Raw genomic sequence first — 16,487 nt, forward strand, 5'->3', positions numbered from 1 at the left:
CAAGCCAATATCTGGAATTAATTTTGTTCTTTTGGGAGGCAAGACAGGGAGCCCATGAAGAGGATAAGTCCAACTGGATCACAAGTATGAATGCTGGTGGGGTTTGTTCAGCTGGCTGAGACCTGTGTGTGGATGTGCATTTGCAGCTCGAATTTTCTGGGCTTGGTTTTCCTCACCTCACTTGTAAAGTGACTTGGAGCAAATTGAACTAAGATCACTCCAGCCTTGAAGCAGACTTGTAGCTGGTATTAAACATATTTTAGTGGGTTGTGCAATGCAGAATCCTTGCTCTGCAGTCTGTTTTAGTGTTTCTTTTTCTCCCTGCGCTTCTGCACTTTCTAATGTCAGCACTGTGTTACTGACTGTGCTGTTTGGTGAGATGTGATGCCCTAAGGGGAGCTGGGGGTCGTTTCTCCATCACTAACGTTTGCCACTTTTGGGAGCAGGGTGCAGGCTCACCATTTTACACGTTAAGAGATGAAAAAGAACTTTTCTGGTTGAAATTGTGGGGAGGATGGTAGAGGCAGAATGCAGCTGCATCACAGCCATGGTGAGGAGCAGCTACTGCAAAAAAAAAAAAACACATTAAAGATGCACTGGGATGGTGAAGGGTCCAGCAGAAGTTATTCCTTGACTGTAGCCTGAGTGCAGGTTGGTCTGAGCTCACATCCCACCAAACTCTGTGACAGCTCTGCTGGCAGGATGCACTCTCCCGTTGGTGTTTGACAGTCCATGACAGGATTATAAAGAGCTGCTGCACCTACAGGCAAAGAAATGCTACAGGTCCTACATTGCTGCAAATCACATTTAGGCTTGTGAAGCCCATCTCATCCAAAGGCTTCAACTGGATTAGTTATTTTTAAACCCCACAGAAGGAGTGTTAAAAATGTGCTTTTTCATGCAAGCAGCCTTAAGAAAAAAATAATTAAAAAAAAAAAATCCATGCTTTATGTTCTGAGGTGCTTTCTCATAATTTCCCCATCCCTTTGCTGCCTACACCCCGACACTGTATGAAAATGACTTTGGAGACAACACAAAGGACTGTATCTGCAGCTTGCTTTTTGTAAACCTTAGGATTTTGCTTTTCTCCTTTGCTGAGACCCCAGTAAGCATCTAAGATTTCGATATCTGATTTAAGAGAGAATTACAGCTCCTGTGACATCCCTGTACAGAGCCACTGGCTGGTACTTACTGATAGGTTATTAATAGCTGCCAGTGAGGAGTGAAAAACGGATGTCCTCTGGTTTTAGGGTAAAATCTTGATGGGGTAACTTGCTGTGTGACATGAACTGACTCTCATACATGCAGGACAAATCTTATCAGCTCCTGCAGCTTGCAGAAAGGGTTGCTGCTGCATTTATTAATGGGTCTGGCTGGAATCCAGCACTTGGGGCTCAGGGGGCTGCCAACACCTTGCCCACAGGCAGGTGCTGTGGTCAGCCACAGATCCCCTCCCTGGCTCCTCTGGGATGCATTTATGGATGCTGGGCTGTGCCTAAAGCCTGCCAGAGCACGATGTGCCACTGCAGAGGGGCTCTGGGAACCTGGGATGGTCAGGGCAGTGAGGAGAAACCCCCAGCAGCTGCAGCCCCTGCTCCTTCCCTAACCCCAACCTGCTGATTTACAGCCATGGGGTGGCTCTGGCAAGCTGCAGCGATCCCAGCCCATGGGAAAACCTCCTGAAGGGGCTTTGTCTGAGCTTGAGAAGCGCAGGAGCTTCTGCTCCCTGGTTGTTTTTTCACCCTCCAGTTGATTCTGCATCTCCCTTCCTGCCTCAAGCCAAGCTTCCAGGTCCCAGACCAGCAGCCAGCGAGGTCCCCCTCTCCTGGGGAGTGACACACGAGGGTTGTGCCCTGCTCTGGAGGAAGGTTTGGCTCTGTCCCCATGTCCCTCTGCCACTGCCTGGCTGTGGGGGACGAGCCCAAGCCCTTCTGTCCCCCCTTGGCTGCAGCTGCTGGCTCAGCTTCAGGGGGCTCTTCCCACCCCCTTATCTCCCAGCAGCCGAAATTCCAGCTCAACAAAACCCAGCCACAGACTTATTCAAAACATTTATTAGTGTTTAAGGAAAATAATAGTGTGTGAAAGGTACAGAGCTTTGTCTAAAGCCATATGCATTTTCTTTATTTACAAGCTTATTTGGCTGCAAACTCTACACGAGATAAAACTAGTATGTTTTTCTCCCAGAGATTTGGAATTAAGGACAGTTTGTCTTTTATTTATTTATTTAATTTTATTTTTTTTTCTCCTTTTAGTTCAGCACTGTAAGTTAGGACAGCATTTTCCAGGGTTTACTGCTATCTTTTTTCCTGTAGGCGTTTTGCTTCTCTCGCAGTATTTTCATTCCAGAACAAGGCTCATTCCAGATGCAAAGCATAAAGGAAACATTCATACCTTGGCTTTTAAGCTAAACCTCCTTCATGAACAGCAAGTTCATAAGGAATGTTAATTAAAGCATCATACAGTATCTAAATGGACTTTTTTTTTTTTTCTTCCTTTTTTTTTTTTTTTATAAAGAATTAAGGCTATGTAGATGTCACAATAAAATAATCTCAGGTAAAACGCACCCTATCTGTTAGATATGAAAGAAAGGTTTAACAATAAATAAATGATTTATGCTGTCAATAACATTATGGAACTGTATAAAACTATATTTACGCAGCTTTAAACATAAAAAAACCATACTAGTGGCATGAATATATACAACACAGGTCATGACATACGTTTAAATTATCATAGCCAGCAGTGTTCTTTTTTTAAATGGGGACACTATAATAAATAGAAATGTTAAATATTTACAATAATAGCATATGTGGAATCAGTAGATGAACACATAAAATCTTCACACACAGAGGAAAAAAAAAAAATAAAATGATGCCTTATACAAAAATCCCTCCCACCCACAGCTTGTCCCCCCCACTCCCCAATTTTCACTGACTAAACAAGGGGAATACACAATTTTCCCCACAGAACCAATGAATACAAATAAAACTGTATGCATGCTGAGGTGATATGTTGACTGAGACATTCAAAGATGTAGATCTGTTTGGTTCCCATTGATGAATCAAGACCTCTAACGACAGAGGGATCTTATTTTAGTTCAATGCAAGAACATTGGTAGCAAGTTGTTGTTTCTGGTTTGTGTTAGTTGGTTGTTTTTTTTTTAATCGTTTTTTTTCTTTTTTTTTTGTGCTAAAATGCTTGGATTGTCTTTTTGGTTTGAGCTTGTTCTTCGTGGTGGTTCTGTGCCACCAAGGGGGAGAGGACACTTGCAGGGAAGCCACGGAGGCACACGCCAGAAACCTTCTTAGGGTGCCACCAGCAGGTTTTTGGAGCACAGGAGGTGGCCAAGAGAGTCAGGCCCAAACCAAGCTGCTCTGTGGGGCAGCCTGGGTGGCCCAGGGGTGGCTGAGCTGCCACCAGCCCCACGGGGCAGATGCCACACTCACTGCACCATCACCGTGCTCTTTGCTGCTGCTGCAGCACCTGGCCTGATCCCAGCTCTTCCCACTGAAACCTGATGAAAATTTCATCACAGAACTTGGCTAAAACCGGGCAGCGTCAAGGCCACGTCGCTAAGCCAAGGCCTGGTGATCACAGAGACACCTTTTCAACTCAACTGTCCCCTCTTGCCTCCTACGTGGTTGCTATTTAAAGCAGTGCCTCCAAGTTCTGCGGGTGGATCCCTGCATTAAACCCTGAATGTAGCTATTAGGAGCCGTGCTCACTTAGCAGGAACTGAAATCTGAGTTGGAAATTGTAGCCAAATTCCAACACCCTCCTCTCCTGTTTATGCAGCTCCTTCCCACCATGCAGCAAGACGTACGTTAGTTCACTGGGTACGTTCTGTCTCTGCTGAACTGCCTTCCTGCCCCCACAGCTTTCCTCCCAAACTTTCTAAATGAGAAGGCTCCAATCCCCGGTGTGATTCCCACTTTCTAAGAGAACCTCCCCTTTTTTTTCTCTAGAGGAAGCTGAGAGCTCACCCTCCTGTCCCTGGGGGTGCTGCAGCCTCCACTTCCAGTACAATATCTGGGAATATAGGATTGCAGAGCTGCAACCTGAGAATAACAATTGCATAGGGGGGTAGGAGAGATATGGCCAAACACCTCATTCACACTTGAAACTGTTTAAAGACAATAAGCTCTTGACACTCTTCACCTTTACTAACTCATTCTGTGGAGACTGGTCGTCGTTACCTGCACAAGAATTAAAAAACCCAAGTCAATCCCCTCTCCTTGTCTTTGGCATTTGGATAAACCAAGCTATAGGCAGGTTAGAGTGGGGCTCCACATCCCAGCAAACCACACCACACTGCTAAGGAGAGGCTTCTGATGGGCCTTCAATGCAGCCCTAATAAGAACTAAATATATGGGGATTTATAGGGTCCTTCTGCTGTCTGAGCCCACACCTGCCCCTTTAGGCTTGGGCTGGAAGGGTGGAAGACCTGTATCACTGAGGGGGCAGATGGAAGCAGAGAATATGCACAGGGTTTGCAGAGGTCCCTAGGAATACTTTTGGGGGTCCTGCACCCTGTGCAAGTGTTAACAGTCACATTGCCTTGTCTGGAAGCTGATTACTTGCCTTTGAAGTGACTGGGTATGGTTCTGTGATCAGCAAGTGTCAAGTTATACAGTTGTTAAAAACTAACAGGGGGGCACTTAAAACCAGGCAGCGTCACCCAGGTGGGAACAATGGCTCAGAAGTGACTTCAGAGGAAGTGGTGGAGATCCAGAGCACACCTGGTTCCTGTGCCAGAGACGGGACAGCTCTCCTTGGAGAGCTCCACATGGAGAGAGAGCCCTGAGCTCTGGCGTTCCCAGCCACAGGCAGAAACCAAATGCCCCTGGAACTCAGCCATCTGCTGTAAGGCTGTGCCCTAAACCTTTGGAGGTGCTAAGCCACAAGCAGCCACATGCAGCCTGGCAAAGCCCGCTCGGAACCTTCTCCCCTGCCAAGGAGACCAAAGGAAAAAAAACCAAAAAAAACCCAACAAAACAACCCATAATTAAAAAAAAAAACCCAAAACCAAACCCCCAAAACCAAACCCCAAACCCAACCCAACAACCCCCCGAACAAGATCCTAAAATTTCAGACGATGTCCGTTTCATGAAAAACGGGGAAAGAATTTAGCTGGAGACATTTTGCCACCCGAGTGCCGAGTTTGCTGGATGGATAACCCATTGCCACTGCTCTCCCTTTGCTACTATATACACACTGACGCCGAGGTCCATAGATATCTTGCAATGCCCTGTGCTTGACCTCTGAATGGGAAATGCTTTGGAATGTCCATAGACGGGAGGATGGAACTCGAGGGAGGAGGTTTCCGGGGGAGGGCGGGGGGGAAGGGGGAGCTGGTGCCTCTTTTCACCTCCGGATGTCGGAGAAGTCGGACAGTTCGTCTGCCCGGTCCAGGATCCCGTGGGCCCCTTTGGGATTGTGGCCCCCAGCTTTGACCCGAGCGTTGGAGTGGCCCTTGGTACCTCTCTCTCCCTTGGCTGCTCGCGAGCTCTCCCTGTGCTCGGGGTCGGCGTGGGCCACCATGTCCCCACGGCCAGCACCGGCCCTGCCGCCTTCCCCCACCTTCCTCTCGGCTCCCAGGACGGCGTCTCCGTGCACGGCCGAGGTGCAGAAGCTCAGGATGGAGCAGAGACTCCCCCAGTTCTGTTCACACTGGGCCTGGACGCTCCTCGTTATTGCCTTCTTCACCTCCTCTCCACAGGTGAGCAGGATGTTCACTAGGTCAACGTAAGGCCTGGAGGGAAAGGGAGCAGCGAGAGCAAAGTCAAGAGCCGGCCCAGGGAATCAGGAAAGAATCTGCCTCAGCCTCACCTCCCAGTGGTGGGAGCCCCCTGACTCAGCAGCAATTCTGCCCACGTTAATTATGGAAAATCCCTCATTCTAATCAGCTGCTTCCCTGCAGGAAATGCACAGTGGCCTCTGTCAAAGCCTCTCTTGCTCTCCCCCTGGAGAAACTCTGGGAGAACTGGAATGTTCACCAGAGGAACAGATGAGCTCTTGCTTGGCAAGTGAAGAACTATCTCACACTTTCTGCCTCCCATCTCTATCACAGGACACAAGGCGAAGGACACCTGCTCCTGTCCAGAGCCATCAGCTTCACCCAACAGGCTCTGCCTCTGCGTGGGGTTCAGAGTATTCACCAGCCCCCAGTCTGGTGAGGGAGGCGTTTTCTCACCTCTGTGAAAGCAACAAATACTCATCCAGAGATTCTCTGGCTTTCCTCATCATCTCCACTGGCTGTTGATCTCCATCACAGGCAAGATCCTATCTGGACCCAGGATCTGTCTGAACAGTGCCCAGACAAATGGAATCCACTTTGGTGGCACTTTTTCTTCCCACACCAAGTTTTATTTCTTCATTTCCTTAAAGAGCTTTCAGTAGCCACCTTTTCCCAGCCAAACAAGGTCTCAGAACATGCCCTGGCTCAATCCCCTCTGCGCTTCCCACCCAGCCCTGAGTGTCCCCAAGGCACCAGCAGCTCGAGCACAGGCACTTGGGCTTCTCAGCCACAGGTCACCGAGTGCAGCAATTTTAAAATAGTTGTGGTCACAAGTTTTGTGGGTCAATATTGATGTTGTCTATTGACACAACTGCTCAGCTGCTTGCAGGCCCAGAAGGACGTGCTTAAAAATCTTCCACGGCAGGAACCATCCACAGCACAAGTGGAAAGCTGCCCGGGGTCAGAAGTCGTGGCTGTGTGGGGTGGGTGGTGGGGGTGCACCTCTTGGGCACCCCATCCACCAGCTCTGGTGGCTGTGGACAAATCTGAATCTCTTCTCATTAACTGAAGACAGAAGAGACGAGGAAAACCAACAGCATCTAACTTTACCAACTGCTTAACCTCATTTTGAGAATCGCTAATCTTGGAGAGCCACCTATTCCCCTATCTCAAAATATTTCCCATGGCTGGATTGTTCCTGCTGCTCCAAAAAAAAAAAGTTACTTGGAATGCAGCAGGGACGAATCTGCCAAGGCCTGTCACCACTTCCACCATAGCAAATCAGCCTGACCCCCACAGCTGACTCAGGAGGAGGCTTCACCGCCCCGACCGCGTTCCGAACACTCATCGGGAAAGAACAGTCAGAACAAAACAGAGAACAAGCCTGAGAGCTGCCACTTGCTTCTCTGCTCTTAGGTTTTTGTTTTAAATGGAAAGTAGGAGATAAGAGAGAGCTGAGCAAGTTGCATACAAAGTGTATCCAGCAAAAGGATATAAACCTCCCTCCCTCCCAAGAAATGAGTTCTTGAAATTGGGCATAACCTTTGCAGAAATCTTTGTAAGAAAAAAGGTCGCTGGTATGACTAAAAAGTGGCTCAGCTGCCAAATATTTCAGGTATTCAGAGCCTGCCAGAGCCCTGTGGATTAATACTGGCCCATTTCTCCTTGCCTGTTTTACTTTCTGCATTTCAGCCGGCCTGACCAGACTACCTGAACTGAGCACAAGGCTGCAAGTCAGCAGACGTGATTTTATTTCCAGCTCCGCCACACTTGCCTATTGATCTCAAACAAGTTCCTTAGTTCAAGAGCTTCAGAGATGGCCTCTAAATTTAGGGGAGGGGAGGAGGCTGGCTGGTTCTATTTGGGGAGTCCCACATAGGAGAGCCGAGCTCCCGCTCCGGGAGATGCTGGAGTGTAGGAAGCGCTAAATGAGATCATGCAAATTATAGGTGTTCAGCTGAATGACCCTCTCTTCTCCAACCAACAACCCCCCAGTTCAGCTCCCCAGAAATAAGCAGCTGCCTCTGAGCATTCCTGCTTGAGCCTGTTCATAAAATAAGGATAACTCACTCCTCCTTGGACAGGCTTTTGGCTCGCACAGTTCTTTTCATCCCCAAATGATGGGGGGGTTAATTGGTGCCAAGTACCCAATTTATAGCTGCTGACACAGCCCAGGCAGTGCCCAGAGAGGTGCTGCTGGGCAGGATGGAGCCCTGCTGCCCTTCTCCCTCAGCCAGCAGGATGCTGCCCATGGCCCTGAGCACAGCAGCTCTGCCCCCAGCCATGCCTTTGATCCCAGCCTCAGGAATGTCCAGAGAAAGGGCTTTGCTTTCAGGCCACCATGGCCAGCTTGAGCAAACCACAGCACAGGATTTGTGGGAGTAAACTGGCATTGAAGCATCTCTCTGCAACTGCTGCTGAAATATTAGTGGGGGGGTGGTTTTCAGCACTAAGGGAACCAGAGCGCAGCTCCCTTGGGTAGTGAGGAAAATAAAATGCAAGGCTGAAATTCCCAAAGAAGTGATTCAGTAAAAAAAGAAATCGTCTGTCATGACTGCTTGGATTTGGAGTTTCTGTGCTAATATCAAGGCACAGAGGTGTGGTAGGAAGATGCTCTAAGGTTAAGCCTGATGCCAGGCTGTGGCTCAGCCTTCTTGTTTCAGGAGTGAGACGTTCACCTGCAAGAAAAACAGGCTCTGATTTTTGCATTTGTGCACAAAGAGTCAGTACAAACAGCTTGTGCTTGGTTTGTTGCTGTCATGTAGCAGCTTTGATCAATTCCAAGTAGGATTTGTGCCTGCCATTCCTTGGAGGACAGCTGTGCTCTTAGTTAGAGGAATGAAGTCCTCAAAAATCTGACTTGTGCCTTCATTTTGTACAACCCCATGTTTTATTAAAAAGCATCTGAGATTAATAAAGAAGGAAGATGAATGGGAGATTACCTGGGGGACTGCAGCTCTTTCAGGGACAATTAACTACAAGACATTTCAAAGTATGTATTTAAAGAAGAAATTATCATCTTGCTGACAACTTTGCATAAACCTTCTTCCCCCTTCTCTAGTTGTCACCTCTAAGAGGATACTGGGGTCAAAGCGATGCCTTTCAGCTCAGAAAAATAAAATAAACCCATTGTGAGATGCCCCTGGAAATGGCAGACACTGCTGGTGGATTTCCCAGAGCACCAAGGGGATGGGCAGATCCAGCTCATTTCACCTCCTTCCACAGTCACATCTCACCCTTGGTACACAAACCTCAAGGGGCCCTGCAAAGAAAGCTTTACCTTGGTGCTGTACATGAGAAAACAAGAGGTGCTTAAGGCCAGAAGGAGGTGAAACAGCTCTTGGGCAGATGCACAGCCCACTGACACTCCTGGAAGGAGCTCCCACGCTCTGACTGCACCAGCACGGAGGCACTTACTCATGCTGCAGCAGGTCTTTGAAGTGAATCATCTCCACAATGACCTGGACGTTCTCCTTGGCAGCAGAGCAGAGGTCATGCTTCAGGTAGCACTCCCGCTGTAACTGGAACACCATCTCTTTAATGGCAGGGCACTTACGGCTGATGCAGCTGAATTTATGCCTCAAGGCATGAGCCTTACACTTCAGAGCGTCTTTAATGAAGGATTTTCCCTGAGAAGGAAAGAAATGGAGTAGGTCTGTATTTTTGTCCATTAAGCACAGCAGCTGATTTATGCCCAGCCAGCTGCTTCTCTGCAGGACAATGTCAAGGGTTATTACAGTGCTAAGGATATCACTTAATGGCTTTCCCCTTCTTTTCTGCCCTTAAAGACCCTGCCAAGTCACCCAGCTTTGCTGTCCCAGTGGACCTGAAGCACCCAGGGCTTCCCCACTGCTGCTCTGAGGTTTCCTCTGCCCCAACAGCTCAATGCCCAACCAGGGAAAGAGCAAAAGTAAGCACCTTGAAGTAATTCAGTGCTGGAGTTACTGAATTAATTTGCTCCCAGGGTGGCAGAACAACAGGAGACACAAAGGAGAGGGCATCCTGCCATGGCTGAGCTCCTCAAGACCACAAGCAGATACCCATTCAGGAACTGCAGGGGTTTTTCTCATTTTAAAATCAGTTTACAAACTCACAGAAACGTATGCACGATCTATATGCCCCTGCCCTGTTCCTCAGCTATCAGCATTTTCTTGCTCAGAGAGGGACTCAAATCAGCACTAATAATAATAACATTCATCATCATCATCATTCACCCTACAATGTCTTCATGTCTGTTGCAAGAAACTCTGAGATTAAGAAAATCAGATCAAGAAGCTAAAAAATAAGGTGGAGGAAAGCTGCTTTAGCAGCATCTCTTTGACCACTGTGATTCCTTCACTCAGTTGCTTGGTGGCCATCAAATCTATCCCTTCCTTTCCCCTTTTATTGGACCCTGCAGCTACAGCTCTGCTCAGACTCCCAGTGCTTTGCTGAGCAATAGACCCATGGAAGCCTCCTGCCCTGCCTCCACCTCCTCATCAACCTCAGATTCTTTTATGCAGGTGCTCCATGAAGACCAAATCCTTGCTCCTCTTTACCCAAGAGTGCACTGGCCCAGCTCCACTGACCCTAAATCAGATTTCCCCCAGACCTGCAAGCAGATGTCCCCAAATTGTTTCAAGCCAGAAATGTTTCTTGCTCATCAAAGAGCTGCTTCATCCCTTTCAGTTTCCCATACCAAAGGCATTCCCTCGCCCTTCCCTTCAGGAACAAACACACAGCACAGCAGGCAAATAGGGATGAAAAAGAGAATTCTTATATAAACCCAAACTGACATCAATTCTCAGGTTTCCGAGCAGAGAACAGAAAATGGCCAGTGTCAGTCTTGTCATTTAATGCAGCTTGAAATAACTGGGCATGATACAGAGAGGAGCTGTGAAAAGCCATGTCATAGCAGAGGCTAAAGTCACCTTCATGTTAAATAAAGCTCCAGGGGTTTAAATCTTCTGCTCTGCACTGGAGACAGCCTGGATGTGAGACGGGCTGTGTTTGATGAGCAGTATCTGGGGATCTGGCATCAGCCTCCACAGACACCATTCCCTGCCTTCCCAACTTTCCTTCCCTACTCCCTTGGTCAGCTCTGCTCACTGACAGAAATATTGTGCAGAAATGAACCAGTGTTTTCTGGAAGCCACTTGGAAATGAAGTTGAAGGCTTTCAGATACCCACAAAAGCAGCGATTCCCATTTTAATGAGCAGCCAGGCCCTTTGTACATCCTTGAACATTTGAACCTAAAGCTCCAGCACTACTAAAAAGTGCTCCCTGCTGGGTGGTCCCAGCACCCCTCATGGGACAGGCTGGATCCTGAGGACAGCCCTGCTTTGTGCCACACTTTTAGCAGTGCCATGTAGCCCGTGCTTTTAGTCAAGTTATTCACTAAACTGCCTGCTCAGGCCCAAAATGCCGCCGGCCCTTCGGAATGTTCCCTTCCCTCCACGCTGAAATGGGAGAGGAGGTTTACAAGACATAATAACAGGATGTCTCAATGATGCATAAATGGTCTGGGGAGAAAATGAAGGAGACAAACTTAATACCACATACCATGGAAGTAACGTATTTTAACGTCAGCGCTCGAACCCAAGGTTTGAGTACAGCAGCTTTAGGAGGTTGCCTGGGCTGGTTGTGTGCAAGTCTTGAGGGCCAACTTTAGTAACTGCCCCTTGGGAAATACCAAGATAATTCTAAATGAATTGGGAGCCCAAGCTGCGTCTCAGAGTCGGCTTTGAACAAACACGGGGTAGAGGTTTAAGCCGCCCAGTGTTTCTTAAAACCAAGTTTGGCTCCATGAAGGGTTCTGCTGGAGTTATCCTGGCTACTGGAGGTGGAAGGGATCCAGGGAGCTGCAGCTACAGCCAGCCTGTCTCCTAGGACAGGCTGCACACCGCTGCTTTATTACTGTCCTGAGGGTCCTGATTCTGGACCTTTCCACAGAAAAATTCCTGGTGAATTAGTGAATCATGGCAGAAGCAGGCTGGCTCTGGGAGTTTTTTGAGCAAATAATGTGTTAAGGAGCTGCAGTAGGTGCCAAGTGTGTGTTAGAAGCAAGCAGACAGGTAGGACATCTCCCCGTGTTACCTGGGCATCGAATTTTCCAGCGTTGTGCAGGAAGGTCATGCAGATCTCGTGTAAGCCTCGGATCTCACAGGAATTGTTCTCAAAGCATTCAAACACTCCACATCCCACATCGCCAGCATTGACCAGGCAGTGCTGGATTTCAGCTAGAATGAGTATTGGTTAGAGTTAATTTGAAGAACTCTTCACAGGAACTGGTGGTGGGTAGGGGAGACAAGAGTTGTTTTGCTCCCAACATCAGTTTGAGAGAAAAATGCGTGACAGTGGTTAATCGTACCCGCAGCGTGCCCGTTTCTCGCAGGAATTAGGCCAAAACTTGGATGTATTGTGTTATGAAAGTGATATCCAAGGAGTAAATGCCAAATCCACTATGCTTACGTCAAGCTATTTCACTTGAGAACTGTCTCATGCTCTTGAATTCCTCAGGAGCAGAGGACAGGCATGATTTTTGCTCTCTGGCTTGTGCAAAGCCCCCCCCCCCCCAGCAAATTTAAGTGCCAAAACGAGAAGCCCAGGACCCAGCCAGCCAAAATTTTTAATTTTTGGTACTTTGAGCAAGTTTCTGGCCATTTAACATGATGTTTTTTTACAGATCACTGGGTTTTGCCTGTCAGGATGTCTGTCAAGTTAATGGCAAAACTCCCACTGATACGTGAATTCCTTTGCACCAAGAGTTGTACAAAAATTTAACTGTGTGCTCAGCTATGCAGAAATCAATAGAAAATATTTATATTTATATATGTAGTACATAAAGTAGATGTACTGGAGCTAGCAGTTACATATGTGTTTATTCTGCCCTTTCAGATGTTACGTAATACATTAAAAAAAAAAAAATGCTGTCTAATACTCACTTCCAAAAAAGAAAACAACAAAAAAAAAAAACAACAAAAAAAAACCAACAAAAAAAAAAAACAACCAAAAACACCAAACCAAACCCCACCAACCCAAAAATCTAATTCTTAACACAGCACCTTCTGGTCCTTTAAAATAAAATAGATGTAGTAGTACTGCCAGAGGGAAGGTGGTTGCTGAAAAAGCCTGGGGATAAAGTTAAACAGGGGCAGCTTTTAGACCAGAACTGAGGATGCTAAGAATTCCTGTACTCTGTGCCCTGTGGTACCTTTAATTAAAGTTCGCCCTTGGGAGCCAGACTAATCCCCCTGGAACCGCAGCGTGTTTCAGCCATCCCCAGCCTCCCCCTCTGCCATGCGGTCCATTTGCAAGTCTTTACAGCAACTTTCGGTCTAATTTCCACCCGCTGCAAGGCAGAGAGAGGAGCCGGGGATGGAAACGAGGAGCCTGCCGGAGTTCTCACGACCCCCCCGCCACCAGCTCAAACCCAAACCACCGCCGCCCCGCTTTTTTTTTTTATTTTTTGCGTTTTCCTCCCCCCTCCTACCTTTTATTTTCTCCCTTCTACCTGCCCTGAAGTGCATCTGGGGGTGGCACAGGGTGGGATGCAGGGATTGTCTGAGGCACAGAGGGGAAGCTGCGCAAATGCTCCCGCAGCGGGCGGGGGGAAAGGGGCACTGGAGCCCTTTGTGGAGCCGGGAGCTCTCGGGGCCGGGAGCTCTCGGGGCCGGGAGCTCGGCTCTGGTGCTTGTGTTGGCATCCGGATGCAAACCCTTTGCCGGATCACATGTCCTGGCTCCAGCGTGCTGAGAACTGCACAGTGCCGTGATTCACATGTGGCAGTCCCTAATGGGCATTCGTGCATTCCTGCTCGTGTGTGTTTAAACACGTCTCGCAGCACGGAGAGTGTTAAAAGGAAAAAAAAAAAAAAAAAAAAAAGAAGAAAAGGGGGGGGGGGGGGAAAGGAGAAAAACGGGAGTGGGGGGGGGGGGGTGGGATGAAGGAGGGGGAGGAAGGGAAGCGTCTGGATCCCGCGCTCTCTCTTTGCACGGCTGGGAAGCGATCCAGCCAAGTGCACGCCCCAGCTCTCTCTTCCTAGGCAGATAATGCCCGGGGGAGGGAGCGCGGGGGGCGGGAGAGGAGGAGAGAAACCCCCGGCCCCTGGCATCATTGCCCGGCTCCCTGGGGCAGGGAGGCAGAGCCCCGCTCATCCCCCGGGCCCTCCCGGCTGCCCCCGGCCCTCCCAAACGCTGCGCCGAGAAACTTTCTCCTCCCCGGGCTCGCAGCATCTCGGCGGGGCCGCGGCCGCGCACGGGCAACACGTGCTTGGCAGAGCCGGGCTTTAAAGGTAATCAGGAGCCAGCTCCGATTTCCTGCGGTGATTTACGCCTGACGGTCGGACACCGAAATAAAACGCCTGTCATAACTCGAGGCGGCTGCAGCAGCAGCAGCAGCGAGGGGAGGGGGACACGCAGAGCCCGGTGCCCCCCCCGCCGTACCTGTGTTCTGCAGGGACAGGCGCCCCTTCTGCTGCGGGGTCCTGTCCTGCGGGCCCTCCGGCGGGTGCGTGGCCTCAGTGCCCGCGGCCGCCCGGGCGCTGGCCAGCAGCAGGGCCAGCAGCAGCGCCGGGGCCAGCAGCTTTCCGCCGAGCTCCGCGCACATGGTCGCGCCTTCCCCCCGCCGCCGCCGCCGCGTCCTCCCCCGCGGGGTGCCGCACCCGGGCCCAGCGCGCTGCTCGCCGCGGCCCCGCGAACCGCATGTGCCCGGCGCGGCGGCGAGCGCGGAGTGGCGGCGGCGGCGCCGGAGGGAGCCTCAAATATCCCCGCCGAGCCCCGGTGTCACTCGCATGAGGGAGCCGAGCAGGTGTCGCTCCGCGCCGCGGCCAATGGCAGCCGCCGCCCCGCTCCGCCCGCCCGCCGGGGGCCGGCCCTGCCCCGCCGGCAGGTTGCAGCCGCCCGCCCCCCGCCCCACCCGCCGGGGGATGGGGGTGCAGGGGACAGCGGGGCTGGGGGAGGGATAGCAAAAAAAAAAAAAAAAAAAAAAAAAAAAAATTAGAAATAGAAAAAAAAAATTAATATTAAAAAAAAAAAAAAAAGGTGGAAAAGCGGGATTTTAACAGGGAGGCGGCAGCCAGCGGCCGGTCCCCCGCCGCCACCTCCGCGGGCAACTTCGGGGCGCTCCAGCCGGCCCTGTGCGGGGAGCAGCGGGGTGCCCGTGCCCGGAGCCGGCTGCCAGCGCCGGCCGTCCTGCGGCACTGCCGCCTCATGGCAAGACTTGATTTCAAAGAAAAAAAAAAAAAAAATCCTTTTCCGAAGCAGCTATTGCAATGACTTTCTTGGAAACCCTCCACTCCCTCGGTTTGGGGTTTTTTTTTCCCCCCACCCTAGGATTTTGCACCCTGTTTTCTGCGAGGGGATTTGGGCCAAATACATCACTTGAAGGGGGAAAGTGGTACCCTGGGTGCAGAGGCGGATGGGCGAACAGGGACAGACGCTGCTTTCCCGGGGGGAGAACCCCTCTGAGAGCACTGCCAGCACCGTGGGGAGAGCATCACCCTTGCAAACCCCTCTCTCCAGGCATCTCTGGCTGCTGCCTTTTGTCCGGGTGGGGGACACACAGACAGACAGACAGACAGACACACGCACACACACACACACGTAGGAAAATCCGTAGCAGGTGATGAGAAGTGCCGCGCTGGCTGGCTGGGGAGGGGCAGCGTGTCTCCCCTTGCCCTGCCGTAATGCACATCAGATGTTTCATCAGACCACGCTCTCCTGTCCCCCCCTCCCCTGCAGCCCCCGAGCCCCCGGCAGTGCCGGGCCGAGCTGTGCCGTGCCGGGGGCGGGGGTCCCGCCGGGACCGGGGAGGGGGGGGGCGCAGCCAGGAATGTCTCCAGCTGCTGCTGCCGCCCGCTTCCTCACAGCTGTCAAAATGCACTTGAGGAAATCCACTCACACCTCCCCGAGCAAGGGTCTCCTCGGCGGGACGTGACACCGCGCCGCAGGACCATGGCTCCACGGCTACGCACCGGCAGGCACGTCCTGACACCCCCTCCAGCCCCCGGGCAGCCCCGGCCTCCCCCGCTTTTGTCTCAGGCCCACGGGGTTTGTGTGTGCTGGGGCTGTGCGAAGTTTTATTTGAATTATTTTATCCTTCCGGAGGGTTTGACATCGCAACGTCTTTTTTTTTTTTTTTTTTTTTTTTTAAGGTTGAAATTCTTAACGGTGGTGCCAAGCTCGTGTGGAAATTCCCTTTTATCAACACGCTGCTGCCTTCGGAACTGCAACTTGCAGCTTTCCTCTGAGGAGCTGCCTGTGCCAGTGCGGATGTCTGCAAAGCCCCCGTGCCCCTGGGATGGGCTCTGCCCTTTCTGACAGCAGGGCTATTAAAGGAATAGGTTTTTCTTCTTCATTTGTACCTCACCCGGAGTGCCCGGCCCTTCTTTTGTCCTTGTTCTCTTCCTATTTATACTGCTGAAGAGTTTTGCTATTTAATTGCCTTTGCTAGGTCTAACTTAGCCCGAGTGTTCAAAGACCAGGGGCTGAACGAGTTGAACTTGGGCAGGAGAATTTAAGGGATAGCAGTTTTTCTCTGTTGCAGGAGGTAACAGCCACTGCACTGCTCCTAACCAGCAAGTTTGTTTCATATTTTTATAAAATATTTTTTTTTTTCCCCTGGTGCCTGGCAAATGATGTTTCTCCTAATGCCGTTTCCCTGCTGCTTTCAGGCTGATGTCCTCCTGCAGCCATTCCTCATCAATTTTTCTGCCTCTTTTTAAAGTTACAAACACGGATGTGTTTCACCCTTTTGACTTTTGAGTTCTGT

General features: G+C 50.3%; 1 protein-coding gene across 1 annotated transcript; it reads right to left on the bottom strand.

Annotated features, from left to right (window-relative positions):
* Window positions 1-2,031: 2,031 nt before the first annotated feature.
* On the bottom strand, window positions 2,032-14,519 carry STC2 (stanniocalcin 2). The gene is made up of 4 exons (XM_058848685.1): window positions 14,162-14,519; window positions 11,814-11,956; window positions 9,155-9,366; window positions 2,032-5,752 (listed from the first exon to the last, which is right to left on the bottom strand). Exons 1-4 carry the CDS (start codon window positions 14,322-14,324, stop codon window positions 5,365-5,367), a joined length of 906 nt encoding a protein of 301 aa, XP_058704668.1. The 5' UTR covers window positions 14,325-14,519; the 3' UTR covers window positions 2,032-5,364.
* Window positions 14,520-16,487: the final 1,968 nt, after the last annotated feature.

The sequence above is a fragment of the Poecile atricapillus genome, chromosome 13, assembly GCF_030490865.1.
Source record: "Poecile atricapillus isolate bPoeAtr1 chromosome 13, bPoeAtr1.hap1, whole genome shotgun sequence".
Taxonomy (NCBI): domain Eukaryota; kingdom Metazoa; phylum Chordata; class Aves; order Passeriformes; family Paridae; genus Poecile; species Poecile atricapillus.